Source organism: Channa argus, chromosome 3, assembly GCF_033026475.1.
Source record: "Channa argus isolate prfri chromosome 3, Channa argus male v1.0, whole genome shotgun sequence".
NCBI classification, from domain to species: domain Eukaryota; kingdom Metazoa; phylum Chordata; class Actinopteri; order Anabantiformes; family Channidae; genus Channa; species Channa argus.
In genome coordinates this window covers 17,871,283-17,895,000 of record NC_090199.1, presented here as the reverse complement: position 1 = coordinate 17,895,000, position 23,718 = coordinate 17,871,283, and the positions used below count along the sequence as shown (strand labels likewise).

Below are 23,718 nucleotides of genomic sequence, written 5' to 3'. Positions count from 1 at the left end.
AGAATTAATACAATAGTTCTAGTGATATTTATTGCATATCTTTATATGTTCAATGATACACGGTTTCTTAATGAAATGTAAATATAGCAAAACATTTTTAATCATTTTTCTCCAGGAGTTGTATGGTGATTGTGACAAACTTAGACAAACAGTGTTTCAGCTTGCTACTGAGACTGAAGATAATGACACCAGCTTGGGTAAGAAACCTTTTGATTTGGCTCTGTTGTTTCTGATATGCTGTCGTTATAAAAATTAATTCTGCCTAGAGATAGTAAATTGAGGAAGCACTCAAGCTAAAAAGCCCAGAATAACCTTTTGAAATGTACTTATCAGGAGACATCCTGCAGGCCAGTGATGACCTCTCCCACGTCATTAATTCTTATAAGAAGATTGTGGAAGGACAGGCTATCAATGGAGAAACTGCCGAAGCACAACAAACACAGACATCAGCCAGACAAGGTACATTTGAACTGATTGGACTGTACAATTAAGAACAGGAAATATAGTTTTTTTTTTTTTTTTTTTTTTTTTTTTTAATTCTCAACAAGTCATTAAACCATTTAATCATAAAATCCAGTTTAATTTGAAGAACTTACTGAAATGCGGAAAAGTATTTGTTGTCCTTTGAATATCCTGGGTTGCCTATTCAGAATTTTAATAAAGGTATATTGATTTGCTTTTGTATTTGGGTCAACTGAAGTCAACTTTATTTATAAAGCACTTTAAAAAACAGCAAAAACTGAGCAAAGTGCTTAACTGTTTAAAATGATAAAGCCAAAATACATACACATAAAGTAATAAAGGATAGAAAGAATTAAAATACAATAAAATAGTACAGTCACCCACTTATACTGGGTCACAAGGCAGGGAGAAAAAGTGAGTTCAGCTTTGATTTAAAAATAGACAGTGAGGAGACCTGTCTAACTTGCAAAGGCAGTGCATTCCACAAATTAGGGCCCCTGAGCTTCCGGACATGTCCTCGGCACGTCCAGGAGCAGTTGGTCAGCTGACCTGAGCGACCTGGAGGGGGAGTGCACATATAGCAACTTAGAGAGATAGGGCGGAGCAAGTCCATTTAAGGAATTAAAAACAAATAACAGAATTTTAAAATGAACTCTGAGATTGACAGGCAGCCAGTGCAGCGATGCTAAAACTGGGGTGATGTGCTCTCTCTTCCGTGTTCCAGTTAACAAACGTGCAGCTGCATTTGGATGAACCATCTCTTTCTAAATTACTAATGAGTCGACAGATACAGAATTTTTTTTATGCTGTTTATTTTTTTCTCTACCTGACAGGCGTTGGCAATAAAAAACAGTCTGAAATCCTGATTGACCTGGTTGGCCTGGACATTCAGAACCCCCCACCACAAGAGCAGCAACCCCTGGCCTCTTCTTTGTCTTTTCCTGTTGGCCTGCTGTGTGAATCTGCTGGTGCTGAGCCTCAGTCTTTGAGTCCTAGCACATCCTGTGCAGCACTTTCTCTGCTGGATGAAGAGTTGCTATCTTTAGGTAACATGCAGTGTAATAGAGTACAAATCTATTTTTCTAAATGTCGCTAAACACCTTTAGCAATGGACATCTCAAACTATTTGAGAAAATTGCATTTACAGTACACAGTGTTTTAAAATATTGTGTCAATTCACAGGCCTTGCTGAAACCGTTTCTGTTCCAAGCACATCAACTGTAACAACATTTGTAAACCGGAGCAATCACTTGTCATCCATACAGGTATTTAAATTAACGCGATCATTTCAGCTAATGTGTAGGTTTATTTTTTTATTTATTTCTAATGTTTTTTCTTTTGTTTGTTTTTTGTTTTTTAATTATCATGTGTTCCAGGGTTCCCATCAGGATTTGCATCTTTTTGACACTACTTTGCCTTGTGGTCCTACATTTTCTACACCTTCACTTTATCCAGATCCCCTCTCTGCAAAACTAGCCCCAGCTGCTACTACTAATTACTCCACAACAGCATCTGCCTCGGGCTTCCCTGGCCTTGTCTACTCCACAACTCCGGTTTCTGCAGAATCTTTTTCAACAAAATCTGTCCTATGCCCACAGCCAATCAGTTCAGCTTTGACATCCCCATTGCCAGCTGCTTTTTCTCAGTCTTTCAGCATGGCCTCAACGGCTTCCTTAGATGCCCAAGTTGTTGCGCATGAGGTCTCCACTTCATTTGGAACTTCACACTCTTCTTCAGCTTCTCTCAGTCACAATCTTCAGGACCTTGCCTTGCTGGATCTGAGCAGCCCTAAATAGTGAGTAGTTCTTGTGGTATGACAATAAAATTGGGGATTGACCTGAGTGGGTATGTAAAACACTTAAGTGAAAGTCACTTTTACCCACTGTTGTGTTTAAATAAGTTCTTGGTTTTGCTTTCTAACAATTTCAAGTGGAACTACAAATTTTCCTGTTTGCAGGTGAGCAGTACTTTGTTGGCTGTAACAAAGCAATATTACTTAGACCTGAGGATAAAATGCATTTATAAATATTCGTAGAATGCTGTCAATTTCCAGATTTGATTTTAAAAGACAAGGACACTTTGTATCATCCAGGTTTGATCAACATGCCAAGACTAAATGATCATTTAAAAAATGTATTCCAGTTAATTGTTCAGATTGTCAGGTGGCTGAGAGTTTGTTTTTTGTTAATGTGAAGCCAAGTGCCTTTGCATTCCACAAATGAGTACTAACTGCCATAAAAATGGTTAAAATGGTAAAAACTCTCTTGTTAAATTTAACAGAATCACAAAAGATAGAATGGGCGAAACTAATTGAGATTGGTTATTTGTAAAATGGAGAAAGGATGGATAAGTTAGGTAAGTTTAGTCAGGGTAATTAATTTGCATGATGGTAAATTCAGTGGTTTCAGTACTGTTGGTGAGAAATGCGAGTAAAATAACATGTTGCTTCTAAAGACGCCCTGTTTGTTTCAAGCACTGTAAAATGATGTGCATATAGTGTATGTGTGTACAAATACTAACTAAACTGAAACTGTTTGACTTGCAGTAATTTCACTCAGCAGCTGTTTATGAAATTGAATAGGTTATCAGTGTTTGTGTGTGATATCTTTAAGGTTTGTGTAACCTATCAGGGTTTCGATTTACCATTATGAATTATCTCCCCAGTAAACCTGATGTCACAGTCTGTGGTGGCTTGCTAATAAAAAGTGACGATCTCCTTGCTCCTGCTACCCTGTCTTCTGGTCTTGATACCCTCTCTGCCACATCCACATCTGTGCTCACGGGAGGGATGCAAAGAGGGCCCACTCCTCCGCCTATGAAGATTTTGGCAGATGACAGCCCTGTTTTACGCTCTCTGTCCCCCATCCTCCCTCTTAGACAGGCTAGTCCAGGACACAATCACTGTTCAGGTAGAGGACAGGAAGTTTCCCTGGCAAATATCGTCGTCCCTTTGGATGCAATCAAGCCAAGTGAGTTCCAGGAAATTAGATTTATCTATGTGTATGGTTTAAGAATTAAAAATTTTTTTGCTACAATGAAAACACATTGAGTCAGATTTCAATCAGTGCTATTTCCTTAAAGTTCATCTACTGCATGTAAATGCAGTAAAAAAAATTCTTTGACAACTATTGTGATTCTAGGAATTGGCTGCAGTCTGTAGGGATATTTTGCCTGCATTACCTTGATACAATATCCTGTAGAGAAGATAATTACTAAATTGAATTCAATGCTACGAGATGTTATTATGTCATTCCTGAAAATACTTCTATTCAGGAAATAACCACTCCTTCCGTATTTGAGATGGAGTGGTGGTTTGAAAACTGAACTTCACACCATTGTCACTTTCTGGCAACAGTGACTAACTTGAAAAGAGCTGAGTGATATTATCCTCAGTTATAACAATTACATTATTTTTGGGGTCTGCAAGTAATTATCACAGCATAACAACTTACATAATCATGTTTTCCTTTTCTGTGTGTGTGTGTGTGTGTGTGTGTGTGTGTGTGTGTGTGTGTGTGTGTGTGTGTGTGTGTGTTAGGTAAGGTGTGTCCCGTTACAGCATATGACAAAAATGGTGTCCGTGTTTTGCTGCACTTTGCCACCGATTGTCCCCCAGGCAGACCTGATGTACTGGTGATGGTGGCATCCATGCTTAACACGGCCCCACTGCCAGTCACGAACATAGTTCTGCAGGCTGCTGTCCCTAAGGTAAATCCTGCTTTGCAACAGTGATATCACTGTTGGCACACAAGAAGTGAACCAGTGTATATTATATTTTAATCAAGTACATGGCTGCTTCTTTTTAATGAGGATGTTTGTTTTGTCAACTCTTCAGACCATGAAAGTGAGACTGCAGCCACCTTCAGGGACAGAGCTGGCTCCTTTTAACCCCATCCTTCCTCCTGCTGCCATCACTCAGGTCATGTTACTTGCCAATCCTCTCAAGGTAGAGCAAAGCCCGGATGTTGATTGGAGTTCCTGTATTTATTAATACATCACTTACTCACTGCGGCACATTATTGCCACTTTTATACAGTCTTGCTTTGAGGATATAAGGATCGGTGACATTATCGGAACGGAAGATTGTGTGTTTAGAAGAAAAACTGTCATACTGAGTGTGTGCTTGTGTATGTGTTTCGCAGGAAAAGGTTCGGATGAGATACAAACTGACATTCACGCTGGGAGAGCAGCCACACACAGAAGTAGGGGAAGTGAATGAATTCCCGCCTGCCGACAGGTGGGGGGCACTATAGCTCTGCCTGCCTTTTGAGGACGGACGGACAATACAACACTAACAATTTAGTTGGTCATTGCAGATTAGAGTTCTTAAAATTTAATGGACCTTGAAGAAGTGTTTCTGCTAGAGATGACCCACTGAATTAGTATACATCCATCTGGAACAGGACCAGAGGTAGTCAGTATGGTGCAGTAGCAAGTAGTTTGACCTGTTTGAGCATGAGTGATGGTTAGATTGTTACTACGATTATACCCTTTGCTCTCATTTAAATGTTGATATTTACTTTATTTATCAGTCATATCTGATTGGAGAATACTTGCACTTTTGCCAGGCAGTCGTAATATAGAACTGAAATACTTTTGTTGAGGAGTGTTGTGAAGCTAGGGTCACATGACCATGTAACCCCAAACTGCATTTCACATTATTTGACTGTAGGAAGCACATTGACTCCTACAGGCACACTACTCCTAGCTGACATCTTGTCATATGACACATTTACTAGTGAAAACTTTTACTGTTCTCCTAAACTCTGGTCTATACTAACTCATAGCTCAGTGTTCCTGTAATATGTTTTAGGTTTTCAGTATTTATTGTCATGAGTGTATTATTTATTTAATTTGGTGTGGAAGGTAATTAGATTGATTAACTTGCTGTAGGATATTGAGGTCGACAAATGTATTTCTTCTGCATACTTTTCTTATGATAGACACTTTCAGTATTGCCATAAGGGAGGTTTGTGTTACCAAATATTCAGACAATTCATAGTATGCAACATTATGTAAAAATATTTTTTGGGAGGGGGCTCTGAATAGTGTATTAATATAAAACGTACTTTCTGCAAAACGAGACGGCACCCTTTTAACTGGTACAACATGAACTATAATGTGAAAGCATTAACTGTATACGGGAAGTGGGTGTGGTTAAGGAAGTGCAGATCCCCTGTTAATTTAACCCCAAAAGAGAAAAATTGTTGAAATTTATTAAATGAGCTTTGCCCTTTTTCCTGCTTTCATACCATGTTGTGGAAAGGAGGAGTATGTTATTTTACTTGAGTCAGCTGTTAATGTTTAGCTTTTGGTGGAGTCTTTTATTAAATTAGGCGAATATTTGTTTGAGTAAGCCTTGGGAAGATATATTAAGGGTAAATCCCTTGGTTGTAATTTAAAATATTACAACTGACTTTATTTTTGTCTTTTTGGGGAGAATTGTGCTATATAGGAGAGTGTCTTCATATTTGTTATGAAATTATTTATTTGTCTTAAATATTAAATGAATTTGTTAATTCATATTTTTCGAAAAAGCTTTACTGTGCATGGAAAAATAAAGAATGACGTGTCTATTTGTATTATAATTTTCACACTTTGTGTCATTTGTCAGTGTTTAAAAATTGATATCGGTGTAGAAACAGCATTGTTGGGTGTATTTTCATGAGGATGTCGATTATAATCAGAATATTTGCTTCAGTCAAAATACTGTTTAAAATAATTTATTAGTGAAAGTCCTACATAACTAAGCAACAAACTATTAAAATTAAGCAGTAGAATGATCTGTTCTTAAGTTTTTGTTGCTAATATATTAACGTAATCAGTGTATTTATGTTGTTGCTGGTCAAACTTGAGCCAAGTTATTTAATAATAATAATATTTAATAATATTTTATGATCGGGTGTGGGATAAATTTTTTTATTGGTTTTGTTTGTAAGGTCAGAATAAGCAAAGTGCCTATAGTACCTATAGTTTTACATTCTTTTGGTCTTAACGTTTTTTTTTTCTCTACAAATATCTATTTAATTGTAATATCAGGAATGTAGCATGCATTGGAACTAAGGTGTGTTGAGCACTGCACTGCACTCTGTTGATCTGGCGCAGCTCCGTCCACGGCAGCGGGCGCAAAGTGGCGCGCCAAACAGCGCAGCCGCAGCAGCACAGGCGCAGACAGACAGCGGCAGCCATGGCAGACGAAAAACCCAAGGTGAGCAGCGTGTTTTGCACGGAGGGTTGTTTACAGTGTGCGCCCAATCCGTGTGCAACATCTATGGCGATGACATAATTAAAAAGCAGTCTGTGCGACAAATTCGCTAGCGGTCGTTTATTTACATGGGATGCTAACAGCACAAACCATAGTGGCCGTGTTAGCGACCTATCCGGCTAACCATTACCTTAGCATAATAAGCTAACGTAGCTAACGTTTCCCGGCTGAAAGGGAAAATCTGGCTTTTCTAAATGGTCTTTATTAACGCTATTAAATTGTTACGAGTGTTAGCAGCGCGCGTGTTACAAATGGCCATAGCTTGTCCAGGTATCGAGATCGTATGTACTAATTGTATCGTTAGCATTTACTGTTAATGCAGCTAACTTACAACACACAGGACGAAGTGATTTACCGGGGCAAAACCAATAAACCAATAATGGAAGCCGCATAAAATAGTCTGCTCATCACCAGATCTTTCTCAGATAACGTTGTATCGAGATAAATGTGTATGATAGTGCTGCGTGTATTGTCCGTCTTGGCTAGGCCTTTAAAAACAGGCCATTGTGAATAGACTTGCCTAATGCTAAATGCTAACCCCAACGTTGATGTTGTTAAAATCGTTGTGAACGCTGGCTAATACTGTCTCCCGGGCAGGCGGTTTCAACGTTATAGCGATCCACACTTTAAAATACCTGTAATTGAACCCTAGATTGTACCTGTCCTAGTCAGAATTGTATTCCCAATTTAAATGTGCTCAGAATATTAAATAAAAATATGCACAATCACATTTTTACTAGTAGCATTTGTGTTTTAACACATCTAATGCTAAAACTTTGATTTCACTAGTGAAAACTAAAGACCTCTATAAATTATTAGTAGCCGCTTTAACATTTAATGGCTATGCTTAATAAACAATGCAGACATATGAAACTTAATTCTCCTAATTAAAAAACACTTTTAGATTTCCAAAACCTGTTTGCAGTAGCATTTTTACTAGGAAATCCTACAATTTCATGTATCAAAAATTCAATTTTTTTATTTTCAGATATCCAAAGTGGGAAAGAAAACGACCTTCCACTTATCCCTAATTTAATTCTGAATAAAAAAATAAAGGTAAAAACTGTGTCAAATCAACATGCGGACAATGTTCTGCTGTGGCGACCCTGAACTCACGGGATAAGATAAAAGGACAAAAAAAAAAGACTATGGACATCTACAATTTATATTATGACTAATCAAAATACCATTTCAGATATCTACACTTATGACTTGAAATTGTGTAACTGTAGAGATCCAGAAATGCATTGTCTTTATGGATTTATTTTCATGTTGTTTTAACAAAATTTTTGAAAGGGTCTGGTGGCTCAGTGGTAAAGCATCAGGTTGGGATGCACAATCCCATCCCACCCGGTGTGGCCCCGCCCAGCCACCACAAGGGCTACCTTGGTGCCCTGTCCCGACCCCTGATAAGAAAGGAAATCCGGCGTAAAAACTCATGCCAAAACAACGTGCGGAACAAGTTCTGCTGTGGCGCCCTTTGAAGGGACAGGCCAATTTTTAACAAAATTCTTGTATGTTTTTCTTGTATGTCTATTCTTGTATGCATCACTGTTCAAATAGTAATTTAAAGTCATTTTCTCTGTTTTAAGGAGGGAGTGAAAACAGAAAACAATGAGCACATTAACCTGAAGGTTGCGGGGCAGGATGGCTCAGTCGTCCAGTTCAAGATCAAAAGGCACACCCCTCTCAGCAAACTGATGAAAGCTTATTGTGAACGGCAGGTGAGAATGCTCTTAAAAAAATTACCACAGGTCTAAGGTATCCAGGGTGACTTAGCCAAATAAGGGAAGAGTCCAAAATGTGGTATTGTTCATATCATATGTCATGAAATTCTGATACCGCTGTGATACCCATCATTGCATTTATTAGTATTTAATACCTTAGGTAACATTTATGTGACAATCTCGAGGCTTGGTTAAAGAAAACTTTTGCAAGCCTCTGACTAGCTGCCACCCAAATTTGGGCCTACAAAGTTGCAAGGGGTCTGCTCAACAAAATGCAAGTATTAAAAGTTTTTTTCACTTCCTGTCCGCACAGGGTCTGTCAATGAGACAAATACGATTTCGATTTGATGGTCAGCCTATCAATGAAACGGACACACCCTCGCAGGTAATACTTTGCCCTCTTCAGCCTACATATGAGCACTAGTAGACTGCATGTACATGACTAGGATTTTTAGCTTTATCAGTTTTTATGTCATTTGATTATTTAATAAGGCATATGATGAAACAAATATACTATATATCTATTATTATAAATTTCAGTTTTTGGGTGTATGTAAACAGCACCTCCTCCAACATCTACTATGAAGACTCTTAAACTTTACACCTAAGACTGCTCTCATACTGGCATTGTCCAGTATTTGCATTGTGTTACAGTATTATTATTGTGTAGCGATAAAGCACTGTAACAAGCCAATCATTCCTGAAGGTGGCTCTTTATGTCCATAGAACAGGTACTAAAAGCAAAACGTCTTGTTTATTTCAATTGTTGGGGCCTCAAGTTAGGTTTGACTGTTTCCACCCAGTCATGTTTTTCCAGACCCTCAAATGACATTTGAATTTTTTTTACAGCTAGAAATGGAGGATGAAGATACGATTGATGTGTTCCAACAGCAAACCGGAGGCTCTTCTCTTTAAAGACTGTTTATTACAAACATCCCTACCTCCCCTTATCATCCCTGAACATGTTTGTTATGTCTTCAAATGCCCATGACCAGTGTTGATACTATCCAGTGGAATACATTTACAAAATGATTAAAGGCAGCAGCACAGTTGGTTTAGAAAGATTTTATCACACTGGCATTCATATGTAAACAAATCCGAACTGTGCAGTGTAGACAACTTGTAAGCTGCAGTGAGTCTATAATGTGCCGAAGAAATTTTCTTGTCTTTATTTGTAAGGTTTTGGAAAAATTCCTTGGTCCTTTTTTATATACCTATGCCATTGAGGTTTTGATTCAGATGGAATTTTGTTATTGTTGTCAAGTAAATTCACTGACATGTTGCTGTTATGAAAATGTATTGTTGGAATAAACTGAGTTTTTTTTTTTAAAGTTCGTCTCTGTCATTTCAATGAAGGAGTTACCGTCCATTGACAATAAGGATAGGCTCCATTTCCCTGTGACCCTGAACAGGATAAGCAGTTAATGGATGGATATTTACAGAATCTAAATTGGCAAGTTTGGTAATAAAGGTGGTGTTCTGTCTCAAGTATGGGACATTTATACATTGGTCTTTTGATTAAATGATCAAATGGTTTTACTTGATGATTTTACCCCTTGCAAGTTAGCAGCACACACAAGATTGGTTTGTTTAAAATGGCACTCAAGGATATTTTCGTAGAATTCGTTAAAGTAAACATTTAGCTGAATTAAATCAAACAATACATGCTCGTCATGTATGTGTTTATTACATAAGTTTTTTATTTAATAACAGTCTTGATAAATGTGCCTATAATAAGGAGCTGTTTACTTGTAGACGACTTGATTTTTACCATTTCTGTTCCATCCTATCTCTGTGAAAAACCGGCCAGAAATATGACGAGCAAGAGACATGCCGGAAACAGTTTTTACCTCCAAATTATACGTCCTACATGTCACTTTTCTTTAAATACGAGGTTGTGCAGACCTTAGCTGTGAGTCAAGTATTCCTAAAATAAATTGACTGATTTATACATATGATTTGATATAACGTACGTATGCCATAACTTTTATTTCTCACGTTTGCTTGTTTTATTATGAAATTTTCACCGGAAGTTGGACATCTCCCTCTGGTTACTTTGACATTGGTCCATTCAGACTGGAGGCAGCAGGTTGATTATTAGAAAACAGCGGGTTAGACAATGATGAGGCCGTGAAGTGCTGCAAATCAACGTTTAATTCGTTTGTGTGCTGTCAGATTTCTTACTATTTTACGACTTGTGCAAAAATGACGACAACCACGACATATCAAGGGATGGAGCCCGGTGCTAAAAGCAGTTCCAGGTAAAAAGCGTCGTTCAGACCGTTCCGTAACCCGTTAACGTTAGCCACCATGATGCCATTAAGCCCTGCATCCTCATACGTTGCCCCTACCTTCAACGCTATTTAGGTTAACGTCAAATTTAAGATATTTTTGTTGCAGCCCCTGTCCGTTATTGCTGTTAAAAGTGCTTCAAATGTACGTAAAACTAGGCAGTGGAAGACGATGCCAAGAGAAAGCTCGGTACCACACCTTAACGTTAGCTAGCTAGCAAGACAGCACGCACGCATCCTCCCTTTTGTATAGAGAAGCCGCTTAGCCAGTAAGCGGCTCCACGCTAGACGACCCGATACCCAGCGTTCACTCCGTAGGCCTTTGAAATCCACATGCCTTTCTTTAGTTATTCTTACTTATTTTCTGAAAAATACGCATAATAAATGTTATTCCAGCTGAGTGTGGGCACCGTGGCTGATCGGTGAGGACATCCTTTAATCTGCTCTGCATATGGCCATGTTTAGGCGACCGATGCCCATGTTACAGCTGGCCACACCTGTCATTAATCTGAGCATGTGTGTTGTCTTGTGTGGTTTTATGTATGGATTTTCCATCTGCAGGATGAAGGGAAACCAACACATTGCTATACTAGTTATGAAAAAAAAAACTGTAATAACGTTAATAGTTGTTTGGATACATCATATCGTCACAAGAATAATGCATTTAATTGCAAAAAACAAAAATAGCTTAGTCCAACAAACTTACCATAATGTGAAAGCATAACTGTGAATTGCCACTCTCAGTTTTACAGAAAAGTATACATGTATAACTGTAAAAAAAAACAAAAAACATCCAAATGATAATTGCGACTTAGATTTACCTAATTATAAATGCAGACTAATACAAAAATAATTCCAGTCTTTATGGAGGTAATTTTAGATGCTGAAATCAGTAGTCCTGTTAATCTGTTTTTCATTATAGAGAAAGGAGTTCTTAATATTTAACCTACTCTTGTTACATACCGGGTTTACAAAATAATAACTTCTGTAATAATGGTGTCTGATCATTGTTACAAATAACAGCAGTTATAACTTTAGCTCAGATAAGATATCTGAAACTGCCTTGTATGCTCTGCAGTTGGAACAATGGTAGCCAACAGGTTAAGTCCACACAGCCACATCATACGGAATGCTTTTTCAATTGTTGAGTAATTTAGTGAAATGAATGGAGAAATTAAGCTCTAGAAAAGTCAGGGAATGAGATCACCCTTTCAGTAACCGTGTTGACCATTTCTTTTTCCAGGGTCTTGCGCCCTCCTGGAGGTGGTTCCAACATTTCGCTGGGTGCGGATGAGGAGAAACCTCCCGTCCGGAAAAACAAGATGGCCTCCAGTGTTTTTGCTGAACCAGAGGATCCGTATGCTAATCGAAGGAACAACCCACCAGGTACACAATATCTCACCTGTAAAAATGTATTGCTTTACAGTAACAGGCTATAACGCTTATCCATTACCTCAACGTCTGTGAATTGTGTAACATAAATTTAAAAGCAGAGCACAAAACTAATGATAACAAGGGACACGATTAAGAATGTTGTTTCTGGTGTTTTAAAGATTACTTTTTTTATTGCTTTTTTCTTCAGGTTACTGTTATTCTTACTGCTGGATAAAAAAGTCATTCTGCCTCCCTGGGCTACTTAAAATCATAGACAGCTGAATAATTAAGAATAGCATTTCATGTCTCCAATGTGGCTTCTCAACGTAACCAGGTCCAAATAATATCCCCGATTTCTGTTTCAATTGACATTTGTCTACTAATTATACATTCTCTTAAGACTTTGGAAGTATTCATGTCCGTTTGAGCTGAGCTCAAGTCTTTGTTATATTACATGGTTTACTATAGAATTAGAAAAGAGAAATACGTTTTTCAATATTAATTCGCTGATAAAACACTTCAAGGAAAAAACATGAATATGGGTTTCCCTATTATGTCACTTTTGTGACAGAACTTTGGTGGTTGATTATTTTCCTTCAGTGTGGGGTTTTCCAAAGGGTCCCTCTAAGAACACATGGACAGACAAATACACAGAACAGTGTTTCTGTAAAGGGGGAAATGAAAGATTATAGTAAGTAAAAGTGATGCGAGCATGTAATTGTAATGATTTTGTAATAATTCCATTTAAGAAAAAAAAAAGCTGAAATAATTTATAATACTGAAAATTATATTGGTCAATTCAGATTTCGTCTTAAGAGTGACAAAATGGTCAGTAATACTTTTCTTGGGTTCATCTTTGCATTATGCAATATGAAAACATTTATATGTTGGAAGGTAACCGGACTATAAAGTTATAATAACAAGTATCAATAGGTTATCCTCGGTATCATACTTAACTAATTCATCATTTTCTACAATAGCAGCTTATAAACAAACCCTGTTTTGTGGACAGACAAAAAAGGTTAGGCTAAACACAAAATACAATGGTTCCTGTTCTTGAACACTGAAGATTAAATCAAAACATAATTTAGTGTAAAACCTTCAGAATTAAGGCAACGGCCACTCTACAACTCCTCTACTAGATTGTTGCTTTAAATGTCAATCAGCAGCCCAGATCACCTGTCAGTGGAATTAATACCATGATTTCAAATATGTTGTCTGTTTGTTTTCTTACTGCCTGTTCATAGTGATCAAGGCTTTAACACAACACCACTGTGCAAAAGATTGCCTTTATGATGCAAGGCTCATCATAATGGAACATTCTAAGTTGATTCTAATAAAAACATCAGCTGATCTTACCTCAGTTTCATAATCTCCTAGTTCAAATGTTATTAAAATTTTAGTAAATCAAATTGTTGTTCTAAATGAAGTCAGTAAACTGTAAATGTATAAACATAAACCAATAGAACACAATCAATAAATAATTTATTTTGTTACATGTTTACTGGTTTAGCATGTAATATATACAGTGTCTTTTTCCCACCACCACAAGAATCTTAAATGTGAACCACTCAATGGTCCTACTTTGCACTCTGACAGAGATGCCCGTTATCACAGTCTTGAACCCAAAGATAGCCTGCGACAAAATTGTGATTGTGGATGACAACCTCACAGTGTAACTGCTGTAGGATTGTGACTGCAGCATTATACTGGTTTCACAGTATATCATGTTATGGTTGTAGATAGATAATTATCACATTATGGTTATTTGCCTATTACTGGTAATAGAAAAAAGCAGCCAAAAGGAGAATCTGACCTACACCCCCACTCAGCAACTGGCAGCCCTCTCACATTTACAATTGAGAAAATGGCAGAAAGCAGAGTCCTCATTCGGCCAGTCTCCATTCCCTAACAAGCAAATTATAATAAGCAGTGTGGGACTACTTGTAATATCCCAAAAAATATGGGCTGTCCTTGAGGACGGGCGCTCAGTGTGGAAAGAATTTGGGGGCTTAAAGTGTCTGGGAAAGGTGAAAACATATTAAACAAGTTCACACATTTTGGAGCACACAACTCAATTGTGGTGAGTAAGATATGTTTCCTCTCACTAGTTTAAAAACTGTGCTACAATTTTTTTACATACAGGCTGCAGTATAGTTAATTTTTGTGATAATACTTAAACTCTTGTACTGTAAACCTTAGGAGTGTTACATGTACAGATGGAGCAGCCCAGAATTGCCGCTCTCAGCTTGCTGTGGGGCAATTATCAGTTAAAACTCAGAAGCCCCCCCACCCCCCAAGAGGCAATTTATTACTTGTTCTTGTTGTCAGAATGAAGAATAAAGCAAGTGTGTCAAAGAAAGGGAAGCAACAATGTTGCAACAGTGCTGTTAAGTATGTATCATTTGGGGAAATCTCGAAAAGTGACAACCTATTGTATGTAACTGAATCAACTTTGTTTGGCAGCTTTATCCACATCTGGCTTTGTTTGAATTTCATTAATGTAGTTGGTTTTAACATACAACATCAGATGTAATAGTTTTTGTATAATTTATTAGATTACAATGTAGGGGGCTGCACTCAGAAGGTAGTCCCTTTGATCCCCAGGCATGGATATTCGACCTTTGGGTGAAATTTCAGAATGCACCTAAAATGCAATATAAACTTTACTGGTGAAATTGAATTTGACGTTCTTTAAACACTTGAATGCACATGTCCAACTATTCAGTGTGTCAGTACTTATTGCTTAACATGCTGTTCTGTAACAAGGTGATTAACTGCAAGAATCAGACTGTGATTCATAGATTGTGTCTGATACATGAATCGACTACTAAATGTTCTGGTTCAGTGACAGCTTGTATTAATCAGTCTTCTCTCATTGTGCTGTTCCCATTTGACATCATGAGACCAAGACGACACCTAACAATTGACAAGTTAATCAGACATTGACATTATTTGTTGTGGTATATCCATCACTGTTTGAGATCTGTGTGTGTGTGTGTGTGTGTGTGTGTGTGTGTGTGTGTGTGTGTGTGTGTGTGTGTGTGTGTGTGTGTATATATATATATATATATATATATATATATATATATATATATATATATATATATATATATATATATATATATATATATATTATATATGTGTATATGTGTGTGTGTGTGTGTGTGTGTGTAAATATTACTGTAGCTTGTTCTTTTTACATTTTTCCCATATTTCACCCGAAAGTTGAATATCACTAACTTTTTGTGAGTAATGTTTATGGTAAATGCCATTGAGCTGGCATTGACCTAGACTGTTGTTACCAAAGCCATGGTTTATAAATCAGAAAGGTTATATCAAGAAGTTTTAGCTATTAAAATGACAACAAAACAAATGAGGTGACATATAATTTTTGAAATCTATGAAATTAATGTTAATTAAAAATTTATTTTTATGAATGTAGGTCAACTGCATTAATTTTTTTTTATAGTTACTGACTTATTGTCTAATTTATGGGCAACCTAAATATTGTTTTTCTGGGACGCCTAAAGCTGATTGTTGCAGCTTTATACAGTCATCAATCCACACAGTGGGTATAGGAAAGAATCACCCACTTTCAGCAGTTCACATTTTGTTGTTTTACAGCCTGAATTAATACACACACACAAACATGATTTTTCCCGTTTTGATTTACTCAATGCAGAGTTTGCATGTTCTCCCTGTCCTTGTGTGGGTTTACTCTGGGTACTCTGGTTTCCTCCCACAGTCCAAAAACATTTTAGGGTAATTGGTGAATCTAAAATTGCCCGTAGGTGTGAATGGTTGTCTTTCTGTGGCCCTGCGATAGACTGCAGATCTGTCCAGAATGTAGCCCGCCTCTTGCTCAATGGCAGTTGGGATAGGCTCCAGCCCCCTCACCACCCACATAGGAAACTATGGTTTCTAAATGCCTATAAAACTTTGTAGAACTGCCTTTAACTTTAGTTACAACCTTGAATCTGTTTGGATTTGGAATAATTTCCCACCAACTTTGCTTACATAAATAGAGCAGTGTTTTCCCACTCTTCCAAAAAATGATGACTTTTTGCCATGAAGTCCTGTAACTCCTTCAAAGTTGTCACTGGCCTCTTGGCAGCCTCTCTTCCCAGTTTCCTTCTCCAGGCCTCCTCTTTGGAGGAACAACCTGACCCAGGCAGAGACAGCCTGGGAGCCTGGGCAGAGATGGACATTAATTTTCACAGTGGATGCTATTTATTTCTTTCACTTGTATTTTGTAACCTGCATTAAAATAATCTAGCTGAAAGGGATTTTTTTTAATATACCCACTTTACTATGCATGTTTCTTGAGACAATGTTAAAGGTCCATGCAAATCAGCTGAAACAAAAAAATCCTCTTCTGTTTTTATCAGTGACAAACACTAACACCTACATAGGATGTTTAACAAAATGACATGGTTGTGGGCAATGCATATTACAACTTTAACACATTCTCTCTGACATTTCTTTCCTCTTCTTATCTCCCACAATTATTCGCACCTTAATATTAATACATACAGGGAACATTTCGTAGTGTTTGTGTGTGGGGGGGGGGGCCCATGGTCAGACAGATGCACAGAACTGAAACTAGTTGCATAAAACTAGAAACTAGATGTGAAATGTATTAGGTCTGGCAATATGATTTATATGACTTAAGTCCACACATAAACATTCAATCAATGTAATTTACTTTTGCTTAAGTATGAATCTGACATATCAGACTACCCATGGTAACTTTTTAAATCATAGTTTTAATTAGAAATTTGTTAGTTATTTTTATAATTTAAATTTTAATTTAAATATTCTGTCATGTTGGCATTCGATATAAATTAGGTTACTTTTTCAAAATGGGTAGAGGTAGGCCGTGGATATAGATAGGTGGGGACTCCAGCCCTCTTTTGTGTCTGGTTAGTTTACTAACACATGATAAATAAAGGCAGTTATCATTCTGTATAAACAGCTTCAAATTATTTTTATGATTAAAAATGAACCCCACTGAGGTGAACAACACTGAACTACATGCTGTACACACAATAACCTATTCCTGTAATAATTGAATCCCAGATGATAGAATGTAGGAGGAAACAGTGAAGTGAAAGAAGCAAGAGAAATGATGCAGCAGGTTCATACACAGCACAAACTCAGTGGACTTTTTAAAACTTAGATTCTTGCTGCCACTTTGTGTTCGTTTGGATTGTGCTTTCATTGAACGTAAAATAAAAACTGGCCAATAATGATGAGCTCATTGACAGCAGTGACTTGGGTAGTATAGCCAGCAGCAGCATTTTCCTCTCTGATACCAGCTTTTATCTTCCACACTTAATTGCTTCCAAAATAATTTTTTAAGTGATATAAACATCAGCCAGTGGCAAACTGCTGAAACAAGAGCCTTTGCCTCTCTGTGAATAAGGCTCGACATCAGTTGCTTGTTTCTTGACAGAGTGGAGAGGATCATGAGATTACAGCCACAATAAATATATAAATATAAATCAATAAGCTACATCTTCTAAATTGAAATAGGGAATTTCTTGCTTTTAAAAATATAAAAAGTTATGCAAGCAGCAGCAGAATAGAAATTAAACAGATTGAGCCTCAAAGTCTACACTATCATTACTGAACTGGCTCTTCTCAGACCCAGACCGAGCGGGGCAGTAGACAGTGTGGAACTCAAAGGGCTGAGAATAATGGGTCAAATTTCTAGACTTAATTTGAATAAACTGCTAGACTGAAATTTAGACTTAATGCAATTTTTGAGGCAACATGTGAACCGTGATCACTTCAGAAGAGAGATCCATGTTTTTAAAGTTGATTCTAATATTAGGCCATAGGGAAAACAACTGCATAACTAATTTGTTTAATAAATCCTTGCTGTTTATGGCTTAATAGTGAAAAACTTGGAGTCAAACCAAACTGAAATCTTTTGTATTAAAGCACTGTGCTCTGTCAGCTCACCACTATACTTCTGTGATATACCTTTTTTGTACCTGTCTGTAGTGAAATGTATCACTTCTGTCATTCCAAAAACAAATTGCAGTGGGCTATCATCCAAACATCAAATGTTCACTACAAAATGTTTTACCTTTGCAGTTTAGTTGCTTAGGAACCTTTTAAGAGACAGTATGACTGAACGAGTATTAAAAAGGAATGTATTCCCATCATGACCCACATTAGAGAGACAGAGACACAAACTATACAGATTGTGATTGTGCTTTTCCACAAGGGCTCAGAAGAATAAATTCTACACAACAGGACATGACTGCATAAATTAGTTAGATGAATAGAATTATTGTGAGGATGACATTTTTTATAAAAGTGAAACTATCAGAACTATACAGAACTGCAACAAATATCTGAAATTTCCCTAAAGCACTGCAGGAAGTTATTCTGTGTGTGGGAGCATTGTATTTAAAAACATGGTTTGGCTTAATGTGGGTCATGACTTTATGTAATGTCGTCAGTGGACTGAAATTGTCCTTTGTTCCTCTTATGAGACCTTTAAACTTTCCCTGATATTTCTAATTTCCCCATAATGAAGCACATGAATGTCCACAGCTAAAATCATGTATCAAATATGCCACACATTTTTTCCAAAAGCATTTTCTCAGTGTTCAATCTGTAACTAGGTAGAGATGGATTTGTGTAGATAAGCATATACCTCTGTTTCTTGTGATCATCTGATGTCCAGAAATACCACCATGATGAGCTAAAATGTTAACTTATTACAAGTAAAATTAAATAACATATTTTGATGTAAAGTATTTGAGTTAATCTGTTTATAGGTTTGTGTTTACTGCTGAACAGTGCACTGAATGTTAAATGTAATGTCACTTAAGGATATCTAATCTTAATTTAGTATATTCGAAAGCTGAAGGTATAGCAAATATTGTAGATTTTCTGTATGATTGAAGAAATATATATGGAGATATTTGTTAGTGCTGGGTCATATTAACAAAAAGTTGTGTGACAGTATTTTTTAAGATTCTGCCAATTTCGTTGTGTACCATGATATTTTAATTTTTCTAATATCCTGCTCCACAGGTTTAGCAGTAATTCTAGGTATGTTATTCTTCAAGCCAATGGACGCAAGTATTAAAATATCTGTCACAATCCTCTTGTTTCTCCATGAAACAAATATACCTTCCATGTTTTAATGTGCATTAATATACTGCCTGGCTAAATTTAACTAAGCAGATGGGTAAGACAATTTCATTGTTTAAATACTGCAGTGATTATGTCTCTGCTGGCAACAAGTTATTCAACCCTAACTGCAACAGCAGTTGACTTCCTGAATATAGTGAATGACCATGTTTTTCCGTCAGTGGATCTTTTGCTTCCGTGATTGTTCAGGTATATTTCTAGTGACAGAATTTACCAGGCTTAAATTGTGACAGACTCAATCAAGGAGCATGAGACATTATTTTTACACATGGATCGGTCATCCAAACCTAACTGAGCTCCACCATCTCTCATACAGAGAAAGGGGCTGTTATGTTTTCAGATCTTTTACTTTCACTGCTTTCTCAAAATAATTAATAATTCTTCTAATGAAAATTCATCCTCTACTTGTTTTTTAACTTCAAAATGTGCACGCTGTAAAGTAAATTTCTTAATTGTCCCAAATCCCATATCTTTGTGTTCCCGGTGCTTTTTTTTGGTTTCTTTTTTCTTTTTCTTTTTTTTTCTTTTTTTTAGGATAATGTCGGAATTGCAGTGCAGGACTGTAAGGGGCTTAAGAAAGTTGTGTGCAGAAAGACCTGCACACAGGAAAGAATATTTAAAAAAAAAAAATCTATTATACTATATGCAGTATTTCAAAAAAGTCTTAAAAAGTGCAGAAGCAGAGTGCAGCAGGGTTTGTTATCTCTTATATATTCAACATGGTATATTGGGATTTTGATAATATAATTTTGCTGCCCATTGTATGTCTTTACATGGACTTAAGTACCCAGGTTACAGTCTGATTACAAGCTGATTTCTTAATTCATATAAAGAGAAAAAGCTGGTTTCCAAAACCGAGGTAGGGTATTAGAGAAACCTGGTTTCACCAGGTAAACAACACCAGGTTTTTTGGAATTCAACAAAATAATTTTGTGCAGTGATCTGTGTTTCTGGAGTGGACAGAAGTGTCTAAGCACCTAGTAGAGTAGTGATTGCTTGTTGTTGATCCAGCTATACTTAGTGAGTTGTTCATTAGTGCAGCTGCAGCCACATGGCTTGATCGATTTATGTACTGACCATGAATTACACTCATAGGTTTTTTCTATTGTGATATTGTTAAATTACCTATATATATATATCCCCAGTGGATAGACCATCACACAGGTTTGTAACAAATTATCAGGTTAGCCAGAGACACTGTTAATCTTAACATCCTCTACTTTATAGGCGACCATCTTGTTTCACAGTTGTGCTGATCTATCTGAGCCATTATGCCTCCTTGTTTTTCTAGGTGGGAAGCCTACAGGTGTGCTGTGTGGTGAACCATCAGCCCCTTTGAGGAGAGGAGGAAACCACAACACCAACCACTCTGTTGACGTCCCCGCTACAGTAAGATCATGCTTCTGATCACGAGTTGTGGAAAAAAATGAAGTAAAACATACAGGGAAGCAACTGAGGAATAAATTATTTAAAATATTTTATGTTTTGCCTACCAAAGTGTATAAACATGTGCAAAGGTAGTTCCTCTTTTACTATCAGGCAAAAATACAACATATAACTTTTTCAACTTGGTCTTAGAGAAGCAATATTTTCTGTACATCAGCCTGGAAAGGGGAAAAAACATTTTTGTAAAACCAATTACAATCTGGGGTTCAATATTCCACTTAAAAAATTATTCACAACTGGAAAGCTTTCAAGTGAGTTGCCAATCTTCCACGGAGTGCACATCCCAGCACATTTACTCCTAATTCAGACTGCAATGCTCAGAGAAACAAAATAACCCCAAGAGCTACATGTCAGATCCTACAGGCCTCAATGAGCAAATTAAATGTTAAGGTCCATGACAGCACAATTAGAAGAAGACTGAACGGGTCCAGTTTGTTTGGAAGGAATGCCAGGAGAAAGCCTATTCTGTTTAAAGAGAGCATGAAAGAACAGCAAGTATTTTTAAAAACATTTTATTGATAAATAATGGCACTGTGAAAAAAAGGTTACATTTTGTTCATAGGTTGAATTTGCCTAATACTAAGACCTGCTACGATCAGAGGATTTGTATTATATTTTAACACAAAAAGGGGGTAATAACAATGGCACGTAACTGTAAATACTCTCTTAATTTTAAACTCTAATGTCTTCAGTTTATAGTAAAATGACACGAGTTAGCCCTGCCATTCCAATACTTTTGAAGGGGAATGTAAGTATTAACTGTATAGATTTTGACATCAGTAAATCTTATCCTGTATAAAATTTTCTTTTTTATGCGAATGCTGTTGAAATAGGGGCCTGGTGGCTCAATGGGTAGAGCATCAGGTTGGGATGCAGAAGGCGGGAAGATCGAGTCTCATGCCACAAAGTGTGGCCCAATCCAGCCATAAAGGGCCACTGTGGTGCCGAGCCCGCATAAAAATTAGAGTGTTGTGGAGAAGCCGAGAGCTGTTGATCATTTTATGCGAAGATATATATAGTCAAAATAATGACTTTATCTGTTTGCTCTTGTAGGATGGAGAAATCTCTGTGCGTGATAATGGTAAGCACCAAGCAATTGCTTAATATATTGCTATAAAATAAATATTAATAATACAATTTGACTTTTTTTACTTAAATACTCACTTTAAAAGTTAATGTCCACAAATTGTTTTAGTGTGTCAAAACCTATAAAGGCATAGATATAGACATAGGTATTCACCCTTGCTTCAAAATGCTTTTTCTTTTTTCTTCATTTTCTGTTCTTTCGATTTTCTCCTTTTTGTGTACAGAAAGCAGTGCTGCAGATCCTGAAGCAGTTCCAGAAGAGGCTCCTGCAGCTGAGGAAGCAGCTGTAGGACTACCATCTGGCCGCAGGAATCCCCCTGGTGGAAAGTCCAGTCTCATCCTGGGTTGAATCATGGCTAACTACCCCTCTTTACCTCCACCTGTTTCTGAACTCATGTTTTTTTTCTTTCAAATAAGAAAATCCGCTCATTTGTCTGTGCCACAGGAATCCTGATGTTCAACAGGCAGCATTATCCTCCACATCCCCAAGTGCATTGTTTTGATACCTCTTTTTTGAAAGCCGTTTTGTACTGTTTTTATTGTTTTGTTTTTTTGTTTGTTTTGTTTTTGTTTTTTTGACAGAAGCACTTTATGTATTTGTATGTGTAAGGTTCAAAGTCTGCCTTTGCCCCTACAGTGCATTAAATCTGCCAGAAAGGGTACAAGGATCACCTTTCTCATAACAACCAATGATACGCCTCCCCTAACTTTATTGCAACAGCACAAGCTGTTAAATATACATGCAGTCTCTAGAACACAAGCAAAGAAAAATGCTGTCACTTTTGCACTGCATTCAGTTTTGACTCATCTTGCATGCACGTCTGGTCTGTAACGTATGAATGTGAGAAGATATGGAACTGTGAAGATTCTTTTTTTTGGTTTGTTTGTTTTGTTTGTTTATTTATAACTTCCTGGTTTTGGTGGAATAATTGTTGTGTTGTTGTTGCATGATGTTGGAATCCTTCTACTGCTTATAGTATTATTGTCCACATAGAAGCCACATAAATTACATTGTCATCTGAAGGCTGCAAACAGTTGTCTTCAGATGTGTAATCCGGGTCCCATGTCAGGTAACAGAATTGGAGAAAGCCTTTTTTATATTGGAACTACGACCCTTGGTTTATAGTTAACCCAGTGCTGATTTATAGTGACCCTTGTTTTTATAGGCAAAATTTACTCTGTAATAAAGTGTGCCTATTGGTGTGTTAGGCTACAACATCAAACAAGGCTGGGTTTCCCCTAACTAATGCTACCAGTATCACCAACAGCCAGTTGTTCATTGCCATTCAATGGAATGTTGTTGGTCCTGCATCTGGACACAAAAGTGTTTCCGGTAAACCCATCCTAGATTTGACAAGTGACCTTAAGACAACTCATTCTTTTCTTCTGTGTTTTACCCTTAAACCGTCTCTCTGTATATTTAATTTGACATTATCCAGATCACAAGTCCTTTCTGCTTCTGTCTTGAGTCAGGTGTGTGACTGCTGTGTCAGCCAACTGTCATACATGAAATGTTTTTCCTTAAAGTGTGTTTTTAAGGTGTTATGATGCAAGACATGTCTGTTTGCATCCTATACCATTTACTGTTGCTGGATGTAAATCACTGCAGAAATTTGAAATCAAGAAATGGCACAAGTGGAAATGAACATTAAAAATCTGTTTTGACCATAGTATGTATGTGCTGTGTTTCTTTTTGACTGGTCTATTAAATGTATGGTACTTGGAGATGTTATAAGATTGATTGATTCAACTTGCAAATATTTTTATTAGACATTTTTAAGCTTTTTTGTTGTACCAATTTTGTATTACTATTTTTAGCTTGAAAAAGAGAGACCAATTTTTTTTAGTTCGTTATAAGGAATAATATGGACCGTATCTGCATTTCCATGTG

General features: G+C 37.0%; 3 protein-coding genes across 4 annotated transcripts in view; all 3 read left to right on the top strand.

Annotated features, from left to right (window-relative positions):
- Positions 1–6,048, top strand: part of gga3a (golgi associated, gamma adaptin ear containing, ARF binding protein 3a) — a 9,739-nt gene extending 3,691 nt beyond the window's left edge. For both annotated transcript variants that reach the window (XM_067497422.1, XM_067497423.1), the window contains 9 exons: positions 116–197; positions 334–459; positions 1,296–1,508; positions 1,645–1,727; positions 1,839–2,257; positions 3,127–3,431; positions 4,001–4,170; positions 4,298–4,408; positions 4,605–6,048. In XM_067497422.1, the coding sequence (XP_067353523.1) occupies positions 116–197; positions 334–459; positions 1,296–1,508; positions 1,645–1,727; positions 1,839–2,257; positions 3,127–3,431; positions 4,001–4,170; positions 4,298–4,408; positions 4,605–4,715 (1,620 nt within the window). In that variant the 3' untranslated portion in view covers positions 4,716–6,048. The remainder of the gene's footprint in view (positions 1–115; positions 198–333; positions 460–1,295; positions 1,509–1,644; positions 1,728–1,838; positions 2,258–3,126; positions 3,432–4,000; positions 4,171–4,297; positions 4,409–4,604) is intronic.
- A 463-nt stretch (positions 6,049–6,511) lies between these two features.
- sumo2a (small ubiquitin like modifier 2a) lies at positions 6,512–9,785 on the top strand. The gene is made up of 4 exons (XM_067497428.1): positions 6,512–6,670; positions 8,320–8,451; positions 8,768–8,839; positions 9,304–9,785. Exons 1-4 carry the CDS (start codon positions 6,650–6,652, stop codon positions 9,367–9,369), a joined length of 291 nt encoding a protein of 96 aa, XP_067353529.1. The 5' UTR covers positions 6,512–6,649; the 3' UTR covers positions 9,370–9,785.
- A 716-nt stretch (positions 9,786–10,501) lies between these two features.
- Positions 10,502–23,497, top strand: jpt1a (Jupiter microtubule associated homolog 1a). Its single transcript, XM_067497427.1, has 5 exons — positions 10,502–10,715; positions 11,989–12,131; positions 20,587–20,684; positions 21,795–21,822; positions 22,052–23,497. Exons 1-5 carry the CDS (start codon positions 10,660–10,662, stop codon positions 22,174–22,176), a joined length of 450 nt encoding a protein of 149 aa, XP_067353528.1. The 5' UTR covers positions 10,502–10,659; the 3' UTR covers positions 22,177–23,497.
- The last annotated feature ends 221 nt before the right edge of the window (positions 23,498–23,718 follow it).